Here is a 12,105-nt window from a genome sequence, read left to right on the forward strand (position 1 = left end):
TGGCGGACCCGGTGAGCCATGGCTGCTGAGCCTGCGCATCCGGAGCCTGTGCTCCACAACGGGAGAGGCCACAACAGTGAGAGGCCCGCGTACCGCAAAAAAAAAAAAAAAGCCCAAGGGTGCACAAGGTAACCCTTGTGCTCGAGAGGAATGACTGGGATTATCCACTCCCAACGGCACCCTCCCAAGCCTGGACGTTTGTAGTAGATCACCAAACCCTGAGCCGAAGGGACACAGGATTGTGGAATCTCGGGCACATGCCCTAAAATGCCACCCAGGCAGCTGGAGAAGCAGGTACTCCAAGGGGGCTGAACGTCTGGGCAGAATCAGTGTGCAGTGAGGATTTTGGAAAGCCCTACAGATGACTTCTGAGCATCAAACACCCCTTCTGCTCATGAGTTCAGCTCTGCTTCTGTTCTCTACCAACAAAGGGGCAGCCAGGACTTGTTCGCAGAGAGCTGGCCTGAGCCACAGGAACTCCTGACTCTGGGAGGGCTGGACCGGGAGGGCGCCTGAGGGTCTTCTGGCCACGCCCACCTTTTAGAAACGGGAAACTGAGGACCATTATGAACATTGTAAACCCTCATAAAAATAAGCCTTCCAGGTGACCGTCAGAACGTATACTCAAGAAGGGTTAGAGGGGGAGGGTGTGCCCCTCTCTTTCCCATCCAACATCTGACTATGTAATCTTGTAACACACAATACGTATATAATTATATTACCAGAGGAGAAATTACGCAAGGCACAATGCGTAGCTGTGTTTCTTTCCTTGAGCTCGTCTTATATTTTAATACTATTCATAATGAAGTCGGGTCTACAGTTTCAACTTAAGAAAAATGAAGTGTCTCAGAAGCTTTGCAAAGAGGTCTCATTCTGGATAAATTTTTTTAAGAGAACTGCTTTGGACATATCACAGTTTGCTTTTCAAGGGAAACATCGTCAATTCCATTAGGCTGCTGTGCCCTGCTCATAGACACAGCTCTCTGTACCTTAGATGATGTAGATTCTTTGCTGCAAGATCACAGAAGCAGGCTTACTTTGGAAAAGCGTGCCCATCCGGAATATAATTTTTCAACTGTGTATTGTAGTCAAATTAAAAGGTTTTGAAGAGCCTTAGAATTGCTAGCTTTACGTGTATAATGTACCCATAAGTCAGTTCTGAAACCTTCAGTTTGAGGATAAATTGACTGGCTTCAAAAAACATAGTAACTGGCCATGAAAGAACACCTGTCCAAAGAGTGTGGGGAAGTGGGAGAAGCAGGGAGTAGACATTAGAAGCAGCTCTAGACCCAGACGTAGCATATGGAGGAGCCCTGGGCCTGTGGCCGTTGCATTTGGTGTGAGATTCACTTTCTGTGTCACCTGTACTTGGGAATCTGTGCTGCCCACGTCAGAGGTTCGGTATGGGGCACGTGAGGTAAAGAATGTGAACAGGTATTGAAAACCAGAAAGCCCTACAGGTGTTTAAGCCATTGTGATGTAAAGTGGTGTTGATACTGATGTCAAGGCTTGGAATTTCTAGAGAGGAATGGAGACTAGAGAATTCTAGAGAAAGCGGGGTGTTGGTTGATAGCATGAGCTTGTTTTTCAGATTCAGAAGATAATTGTTTTATTCTGTGGAGAATTAAGGAGACCTCGCAGGCATAGTTTCTGGCCCTGCAAACCCAGAGACGGAGTGGAGCTGATGCTGAGAGGGGCCCAGAGGGGTCAGGGAGTGGCTGCCCCAGAAAGAGACTCACTAGCATTCAAGCACTTGCTTATAGTGGAGCTTATTTCAGAGTTTCACAACTTAGCAAGTTACAGCTGGAGAACTACTGAGGACCACCAATGTACCAAGACTGTTTTCCTGAGGATGTACAAATTGGAACTTATATTACTGATTTTATCATAATGATGCAGAGCCCTAATCCAGCAACTAAATTCCAGAAAGCTCAAAGACCTCAGTGCTGCCGCTCTAATTCTGAGTCTGATAAAGACAGAGAGCACTGGGAGGGGCTGGAGGAGACAAGGGAAGGTAATTCTCCTGCCTCCTTAGAATTTACTCTTCATTTGATGACCCTCCTAGGAATTGTAGGGTTTCCTTCTGCGCCACAACAGGCTGATTCACTTTTTAAAATAATCTCATTTCTATTCACTTTCTTATATCTCCTTTCAAAAATTATTTATATCGGGCTTCCCTGGTGGCGCAGTGGTTGAGAGTCCGCCTGCCGATGCAGGGGACACAGGTTTGTGCCCCGGTCGGGGAAGATCCCACATGCCGCGGAGCGGCTGGGCCCGTGAGCCATGGCCGCTGAGCCTCTGCGTCCGGAGCCTGTGCTCCGCAGCGGGAGAGGCCGCAACAGTGAGAGGCCCGCGTACCGCAAAAAAATAAATAAATAAATAATTTATATCACAAACTAAACCTTTTCTCCCTTCTCCCTCACTTTCTTAGAAATAGCAACTATTTCTCTTTGCTTCCTGTAAAAACCTTTCCCCCCCACCCCTTTTCTCAACAGCTTCATCTTTGTTTCTAATCAGCATCTGTACCTCATGGTATAAGTTGCTTCAAAATGCATCTCCCATGCACGCTTGTCTCTCCTCCTAGAAGCACAGAATTTCCCCAACATTGGAAACGGGAGTTAAAAGCAAACGGTAAACAACCCTAGAAAATTTTAGAGGAAACAGAAATATATTAAGTTGCCCTTTTGAGGAGCTGAAGGGACCTTAGTTGGCCGTTAGTCAAGCCCTCTCATTTGATGCCCAAAGAGACTCGGCACTGTGCCCGGTAGTGGCAAAGCCAGGGCAGTGGCAAATGAGAGCATGCGGGTGGGGTAGGGGGTATGGTCCAAGGTTATGTTAAGTTGTAGTGTAAAGGTTACAACGATTGTACATTTACTAATTGGTTTTACATTGAAAATTTTTAGATTTTTTAACAAAAGGAGCTAGAAGCTGCAGAATCTTAATTTATGGGACACTGGCAAGGACTCAAGACCAGAAGAATCCCTACAGGTGTTAATAAAACACAGAGTTGCTTTACATTTAATTTTACATCTCAAAGGTGTCTTGGAGCTTATTTAATCCAACTTTTTACATGTAAAGAAACTAAGTCCCAGTGTAGAAGAGATGTATTCATACTTTAAGGCCAGAGTTAGTTAATATGATTTCTTGATTTTGTTGCACCATAAAATTAAACAGATAGAAATCGTTTTCAGAAAAGGAGCAAAGATGTGTTCGGGGGGGCATAAGAAACCTTCCCTGATACATCCGTTTGCCCCACATAACCCCCAAGCCACACAGTCTCAATAAATGGTGTTTGGCAAGCAGCTTTGTCCAATCTGTGTGTCTCCATAAGAAGTTTGCTGCTGCTTTTTTTTTTTTTTTGCTGTTCACAGGCCTCTCACTTGTGGCCTCTCCCATTGCGGAGCACAGGCTCCAGACGCGCAGGCTCTGTACGCGCAGGCTCCGCGGCCATGGCTCACGGGCCCAGCCGCTCTGCGGCACGTGGGATCCTCCCGGACGGGGGCACGAACCCGTGTCCCCTGCATCGGCAGGCGGACTCCCAACCACTGCGCCACCAGGGAAGCCCAAGTTCGCTTCTTCTGATGTTCACTTTGCTGAGAATGAGGCCATCTTTTCACAGGTTAGATTACTTCTTGATTGAGGGTGGGCACCCAGACATGAGCCAGGTCTTCTCCACATCCCCCAGAGGGTAGGTGCCCTGAACCAGAAGAAGCCCAAGGGGCCACCGACACAACTGCCAGTCCCGGTGTGGCCATGGTCCACTCTTGTTCCCATACCTGCTGATGTGCTGTGCCTGGAGCTGCGGGTGCCCAAGTGTGCTTCCCCAGGAGGGAAGGGCCGGGTCCTCAGGGCCCACCTGGCACAGTGACCAGCAGGGAACTGGCACGGGAGGTGGAAACAAGAGTACAGGTTAGGGGGCTTCCCTGGTGGCGCAGTGGTTGGGAGTCTGCCTGCTAATGCAGGGGACACGGGTTCGAGCCCTGGTCTGGGAAGATCCTACATGCCGCGGAGCGACTGGGCCCGTGAGCCACAACTACTGAGCCTGCGCGTCTGGAGCCTGTGCTCTGCAACAAGAGAGGCTGAGACAGTGAGAGGCCCGCGCACCGCGATGAAGAGTGGCCCCCGCTCGCTGCAACTAGAGAAAGCCCTCGCACAGAAACGAAGACCCGACACAGCCTAAATAAATAAATAAATAAATAAATAAATAAATAAATAAATAAATAAAAAGAGTACAGGTTAACACCTGGGCTCCAATGCCAACTGCTCCGTCTGCACATTCCTCTTCTGTAAAATGGGCATAATAGCATCAACCTCACAAGGTTTCGTGAGAATTAAGTGATGCAATTCATGTGAAATACTTAGCACAGTGCCTGGCACATAGCAAGGACTCAATAAAGTTTGGTTAAAAGTGAGGAGAGGAGCGGAGTTAGCAGGTGAGCTTGCTCTCCAGAAATCATTAAACACAGTGGCAAGGCTATAAGTAGATTTTACCAAAAGATCTAGAACAGCATGAATTATTTAGTGTCTAAGAATATGGTCCTCTGATACTTGAGCTAGTTTCATATTTAAATGTTCCTATTACATAATTTTTTCAATTACGTGGGAACCATAAAGGCCAGGTAATAATACACGTACCACTATATCTCAACATTCATCATTCTAAAGAGGCAAAAGAGACCTCATGAGGCAACATTTTTCTAATTTTGGAGGTAAAAAAGTCCTAGGTTTAAAGAAAAAGTAATTTTCCCCTTCATACCTGTAAAAACATTTACCTTAATTTAAATGTAATTAACATTTAAATGAGAAGTTTCACATCACAGTTTTCACAGGGTTCTGGAGACACCCTTGCAGAGAGGAGACGCAGGCCACTGAGCCCAGGACCACTGTATGGAAAACTCAGAATTGCTTGGCCAGAGGATATGATTTTATTTATCTCTTGAGGGCCTGACTTCTGGGAGATTTTTCAAATGCTTTTATTCCTTTTCTGGCAACCTTCAAACACAACTTTTGCAAATACGTTTCCTTTAGTATTTCCCTTAATATTTCAGTGGATTTTTCTCTCCCTGCCCAATTTTAATACGTCTCCATTTCTACTTATTTTTAAAGCCTCTTTTTCATACTCCATCTCTCCAGGAAATCAAATCTTCCTTTAATCAGAGGAGTGGCCTAATCCCTCAGCTCAGCACCTGCGGTACCTCACCTGGCTCAGTGGCACCCTCGTCTGAAAAGTGTGGGGATAGCACCTACCTCATGGGGCTGTGGTCAAGGATAAATGAGATAACGATGGAAGAGGCACTTAGTGAATGGTAGCGTTAATCATCATTGATAATATTCTTTTCATTAGTATTTAGAGTTTGGGGTTAACAAAATAGGATCATAACTCCTTTGCCTAAACTGTGTTCCCACTGGCCATCTTAATGGAACCTTCTTTCCCCGCTTAGGATCTGGTGACTTTGAGGTTGCCTGGAATTACCCCCGGACTTGAATTCCAAGCCTCGGGCTCTCCCAATGGCACCCTCTGGAGCTTTCAATAAAACCACCTCTGCTTCCCACCATTAGTGAGACAGGCCAGGCTGCTTCTCCATGAGCTGATTCACACTAACAGCTGTCCCGTCAGCTCTTTCAGCCTCTATCCGCATGTTCCAACCCACAACCTTCTCTGCACATATTCAAATTTCATGGACCCCTGCCCTTTCCTGTAGTCAGCATGTCTGAAATCTCATCTTTTCATCAGCATTTTCCAGTCTTTCCACCTGGCAGCCAGGAGCAGGGATCACTCGGAAAACTACCCAAGGCAATTAATGGCATTTCTTCCTTTGCTTAGTGTATATTTTCGAGTGTGTGCTACATGCCAGGCACTTAGGTGCCAGGGCTATTAGGTGACTGGAAATGATTTCTCACCTCAAGGCCTCACCTGGGGAAGGAGAGGAAAATAAGTCCATAAGCCATGCCAGGGCAGCGCGATGCTAACTGGGGTGTGGGCAGAGCACCCCAGCTGGCAAACTCAGGCCTCTCATTATTTTAGAGAAATTTCTAGGTTATCACCCCCAATCCCCGCCCCCCACGTTCTATTCCCTTCCCCCGAGGCTCTGTCCCTCGGCTTAGCACAGCTGAGCACAGATATCCAGCAGCCTGGTGGAGGGAGCGGCTCCTCATTTGGTTAAAGGAACCCTCCAGAGAGGCTGCAGTGTAGGAACCACTCCTTTCTGGCAGGATCCAAACTTCAGAGTTGAGGGATTTAGCAGCAAGTCCGAGGCGGTTTTTTAAAGAACCGCCATCACACACACCCCTCTCGCACCCACTGTTGCATAGGACACCCTCCAGTTTTTCCACAGGGAACATACGCAGTCTGCCCTCCGGTAACAGTTGTTTGAAGCATCTCAGATGGTGCGGCTGCATGCGGCCACGTTGCCAGCTGTGGTCCGGCTCCAGGTGTTCTCCCTCCGGCCTGTCACTGCCTCACTCAGTCCCAGGGAGCCACCCGTGCGCCCGCTGGTGCCCGGCGCTTGTCTGCTGTCCCTCGTGGAAACAGTAACCCAGGCCTCCCTGTTCGCAGCGGCCTCGACAGCTCCCGAATGGAGCCAGTGAGGGCCGGGCGAGCGCCCCTCACCCCGATTCTCTCCTCGACCCATCAGGGAGGGTGCTGTGTGCTGCGAGCATCGTCAGAGAACAGACTGGTTTTCTCGCTAAATTCGGTTTCTCTCTGTTAGAGGCTCATTCTTTGGGTCTGAGGAATATTCTGGATTGTGAAAATAGTGCCCTCGCCAACGAGACAGGGAACTGCTGGAGGCCGTGGAGGGTTCGTTACGCGGCTGTTTCTCTTCTTAGTGGTCCCAGCGCTTAATACAGCACGGGGCTCACAGGGACGCTCACCCCGGCTGGCAGGGCATTTGGTGGGCGAGGGTTCTGGAAGCTGCTAGAACCGGGCCGGCCTGGCTGCTGTTAGCCATGCGGCCCTGGGCAACGTGCTTGCTCACGGGACGTCCTCGTGGTAGCATGAGGGTTTATTCAGTCCTTGACAAACATTTCTTAAAGGCTTAGTGGAGCTGGCAGGTAAAAGCAAGTAAAAATAAATCAGATGATTTTCGAGACGGTGGATGAAGGCGGCGGCGGCCATTTGGGCGTCATCAGTGTAGAGTTGGCATTTGAACCCCGGGAGGGAGGAAATTACTGGGTGAGAGAGGGAGAGAGTCCGCAGAGAAGAGGCACAGGCCCAACCCGGGTGCAGCCCCTCTCCCGCCCCGACACCCCGGAAGTCAGGGAGGAGGGAGGAGGGTACCGGGGTCCGGGAGGCGGCCCTGGGATCTGAGCTTCCTTCTTCCACAGAGATGCGCACCCGGCTCTCAGGCTCATTTACCAACGCGTGTACAACAATCACAAAGGAGAGCACGAAAACCGTTACATGGAAGCATTTCTACGCAAGCCTACATTGTTAATGGGAATTTCGTCAGCCAAGAAAAAGTTTTCAGTAAGACAAATCTCCCAATGGAAACTGCTTCCAGCTCAGGGCTGCCAGAGAGCCAGGTGTTCGCACCCATTCTGAGACGGCACTAGTTTTCTCCGAAGCCCCCCCCAGACCCCGTGCCCAAGGGTCTCATGTGCCCCATCTGTTGCTTTCATTCCTTAGCAGCTCAGGAAAGCACATTATCTCAGCTTAGCTAATAGTAAACTTTCTAAGCTAAAAATACAGCTACCACCTGCCCCCATAGAAATGATTACCGGGAGCCATAAAGACCTTGGTATTTGGCCTGGGGGGGGATCCGCAGTGTTAATTCTGCCTCCCAAGCCCTGATGTCTCCTCTGCTGGTGGGCGAGTCTCACTTCTTTAATTCGGAGGCTCAGTCCACCACGTGCTTGGTATCTGGAGATCAACTTTCACAGCTGGAACCAGAGGTGCCAACCTAACCTGGGCTTCCCCAGCCTCCACTTGTCATTCTCACTTTCCACAGGCGTGTGTTAAGAAGAAAAGAGGTTTCTCGACAGCCTCAAAGTCTTTGGAAAATTCCACTGATTCTGATTTCTTTTTTATTTTTGCCTGTTTCGTATAGACCTCTCCATTATACAGCCTGTGTAGATCAGTGACTTGGGGAAATGAGGTTGTTTTTGCGCAGGGATTAACTTTTCCAGCTGTGTGGGGTTGGTAACACATGTTAACGTGTCACTCACACGGACACACCAATAGGAGTTGCTTTCCTTTGAATGTCAGCATCTTATAGGCCATCAGATTGTCACCAGGCTGGTGAGCTTTGAAATTTCTCTCTGGCTGTCCTCTGCTCAGACTGGCTGCTGCTTGTTGATGTCATTTGCAGACAACGGTGGAACTTACAGTTCCTCTGCTACCACTGTCTCCAGGCGTCCTCATGCCCTTTTCAAGAAATAAGCTTGCACTAGACATAAAATATGAGATGAGTGGTGTATGATAGGTGACCAGAAAGAAAGGAAACACTGCCTTGCATAACTTTATGATGTTTTGTTTACAGAGTCACACCTCACAGAGGCCTCTCTGTATGTTTTCAAAGCACATGTAGACAGATAAGATGTGAAAATTGGGTAAAAGCTAAGCTTGGATAAGATCCCAAGTGAAAAAGGGTAGCATTTTCCTCCCCGACCTGTGGCAGGCAGTCTGCTGTGAGTGGGTGTGTTAGAACGACAGTCTGGATAGGCCTTCTGAATAGATCAGCTGAAGAGTAGAGAAGCACTTAGCTATTGCTTGCAAGGGGAAGAGCAAATCACAAATGTCCTGCAAACTTTGTGTGAAATCCCCAAGGTGAGATGACACAGGTTTGGGATAACAGTATAAAAATGCCCAAAGCCAGTGCTCAGTCATTTACCAAGTGCTCAAGGCAGCCTGTGCACTGGGAAGACAGGATCAGCCCCGAGAAAGACCTGGCCTCAATTCTAGTTCCACTGCCTCTGAGCTGTATGGCCCCTGCAGGCAGTCCCCCTTCTAGGCCTCAGTTTGCTCATCTGTAAAATAGGGCAGCAGCATCATTTTCCTCATAGGAATGTTTCAAGGCCAAACGTATTGATGTACGTGACATCTCTTGACAAACCTTAAAGCACCGCATACTGTTTTTCTTTAAATACTTTCCCAGATGGTATTTAGCCCCACAAGACTCTATACAGTATCCTTGTCTTACAGGTAAGGAAGCTGAGAATTGTGGACTGAAAGATCAGGTGTATTACATTATTTGAAGATCATACATCATTTTTAAAATGCTATCAATTCTCCTACGACTATTGAAATAGCAGAGACATTTTTTAGAAAACGGCTATAACTGGGATGGGAGAACAAGGGATTGTCCCTCTGTCCTGTCCCAGGCCCCTAGTGGCCTCTGTCTTGGCCACTTACCATGAAAGATGGTCAATCAGTACCACACACCCATGAAAGACTGAGCCCCAGCCCAGCACAGCACAGCACAGCACAGCCCAGCCCAGCCCAGCAATTACCATCAAGAGTGTTGGTACCATCTTAAGGGAAGATTGTTCTGTGAACCAAAGAGCTTTCTTGTACAAAAGAGGGAAATCTTTGCTTTTCTATTGTAATGAGAATAGAATGCACACGTTTTGTTTTTTCAAAACAGCTAAGCTCTGTTGAAAGAATAATTATGTTCTTGAAATGTCTTAACGGTAAGCATTTCTCTGAGTGGTGAATTTGGAAGTACGTACATACAATGATACCATTTTGTTATATTATTAGAGTATTGGGGGGGAGCTCCCTCAAGTAAAAAGACATTTTATTAATTGATTTCCATTTTCTTTTTTCTGCCTCTCATTTCAGAACGATTTGATCACCACTGTCCCTGGGTAGGCAACTGTGTGGGGAAAAGAAACTACAGATTTTTTTATATGTTTATTTTATCTCTGTCTTTTCTGACAGTCTTTATATTTGCATTCGTTATCACCCACGTCATTCTTCGTAAGTATGCTGGCGAAATCAGATTACGTATGTAACCATTTGCCTGACTTTAGTTTTCTGATCTAATTTTGATTTAATATTTTGGTCATTCCGGGCTCTCTCTTTCTTCTCTTTCCCCTTCTCCCTAGCCCCCTCCTCGCTTCCAGCCTGCCTTTTGTTTCTCACCTCCCTCCCAGCCTTGTCACCCCGCCTCTCTCCCTCCCACCCCCCAACCCCATCCTTCCCACAGCAGCTGCCAGGGGCACCCCTGGATCAGACTCTTTCACTTACAAGACCTTCTCCTTGATACATGGTCCCTATTCCACCCTCGTGACTTCACTTTCTCTTCTGCTAACGGATCCCCGGGAAAAATTACTCCCATGTTTTCACAAAGGATAATGTGCTGTAATGATACCCATTTTAAAACAGAGCTTTTTTTTTTTTTTAATGTGATATCTACTTAAGCAGGAATAGTCACCCTCCCTAAAAAAAAAAAAAAAATGGGGATAAAGACTGAGCTTTCTTACACACATATCTATAAATGTTAAAGATATATATTTGATAAGATGTTTAATTACCTGCCAGAACATTGGCCAGCTACCCCTGGCATATGAAGGAAGCGACTTTATTAAAAATGAAATGTGGATATACATGACTTTAATATATATTTGCCTAAGTAAATGGCATTTTTCATTACCCTTCCTAAGGTCATAATTTTGAATTTCTTCCATTTCCTGGCCTCTCACTTTCCTGTAATAGGGAATGATGAGAAGGAAGCCCCTTGGCTTTGACCTATAAATGTAAGCCTTAAACTTCCATTACAGTTCCATTAGCAACATTAAAGACCAGCGTGGCCTCTGTCCACATTCCTGTAGTACACCCACCCATTAGCAAGTACAGAGCCTCTCTCTGGAATGTTTCCGGAAGTATCTGGACACACACCTCACTTGCTTCCCTGCAGCAGTGCTGAAACCACAGTGTGCTAAGGCTGAACTTAGACACGCACATTCTCCCCTCTGCTCTCTTGGTGGGGTTTGTACGGGGGCTGGGGGAAGCGGATGGTATGGAAAGTTTAACATTAGTTCTTTTAAAATATTGGTCAATTTTGGACATGAATGGCCTATCCCAAATTTTCTTAGACATTTAAAATCCTAGTTCCCATTCTTTCTGACTGAAATCCTTTTATCTGAACGTGACACAAATTTGTAATACATGATTGAGAGCCATAACTTGGTGGGACGGGAAGAAGAGAATTAACGTTGATTAGAGACCCCTTCCACACCACCTGGGAAGGATGCCGCAGCGCTCTGCCGAGGCACCTGTTCTATTTTCAGAGTCGCAAAATGGCAAAAGTGTAACTAGGGTCCTATGTATGTGTTAATAGACAGTAGAAGCAATTGCTTACACAACTAGAGAAGACAGAAGTACTGATATTCCAGCATATTTATGACACTGAAAAATAGTCTTTAACATCTTATATCTTAAATATATATGTATATTTAACATTACATCTTATATCATCTTTAGCAACTTCAAAATGCCTATCTATGTATCTGTCTATAGTCACATTCATTTTGGGCCTTTGCCCCTACATTCTGGATATCAAGCAGTTTTCACTTGCTCAGCCTCGCACATAAGCTCTGGGAACACAAACACACGCGCGCACACGCACACGCACACACAGAGGCACACACAGCGACGCCTGCCACTACAGTGGCATTTTTCATCTCCTCTAAAGTTTTACTCACCCTGGTTTCGGCAAAATGGAGCTTGCTGTAGTTTATGCTGATGTACTGGTAATCCGGTCTTCCACAAAAAAAAGCATTCTGAACTTATCTGCCTGCAAGTTACCCGACTGTTTTGGACAGAAGCAGATAAAGGTTTTCCTCTCCCCTGCTTCTGCATCCTCACTACAGCCCCCACTGAACAAGCCCGCCTGACCCCCGATTTGCTCTCAGGAAGGGCAAGAGGTTTTACGAGGCTCCGTGATCCCCCTAAGATTCTGGAAGCCTTGGCAAAGGCAGAGAGCTGTTTGAGAGCAGCGGGGGGACTGTCCCCTGAATCCTCCCTGCCGGGAAGTGGGCTCTGAGAAGGGGACACAGGACAGCGAGGGGTGGCCGGGGAGGAAGCCCGTGGGTCACAGAGATTGCTGGGAAGGTGACACCGGGAAGCAGAGTCTGGGAAAGCGATGCAATTTGGGTTCAGTA

The 12,105-nt window shown here is 47.1% G+C and overlaps 1 protein-coding gene across 2 annotated transcripts in view; it reads left to right on the forward strand.

The window, feature by feature from the left end:
* ZDHHC14 (zDHHC palmitoyltransferase 14) overlaps positions 1-12,105 on the forward strand; it is a 274,447-nt gene that overhangs the window by 224,558 nt on the left and 37,784 nt on the right. For both annotated transcript variants that reach the window (XM_007451350.1, XM_007451351.1), the window contains exon 4: positions 9,782-9,919. In XM_007451350.1, the coding sequence (XP_007451412.1) occupies positions 9,782-9,919 (138 nt within the window). The remainder of the gene's footprint in view (positions 1-9,781; positions 9,920-12,105) is intronic.

The sequence above is a fragment of the Lipotes vexillifer genome, unplaced genomic scaffold (assembly GCF_000442215.2).
Source record: "Lipotes vexillifer unplaced genomic scaffold, Lipotes_vexillifer_v1.1 scaffold935, whole genome shotgun sequence".
NCBI lineage: Eukaryota > Metazoa > Chordata > Mammalia > Artiodactyla > Lipotidae > Lipotes > Lipotes vexillifer.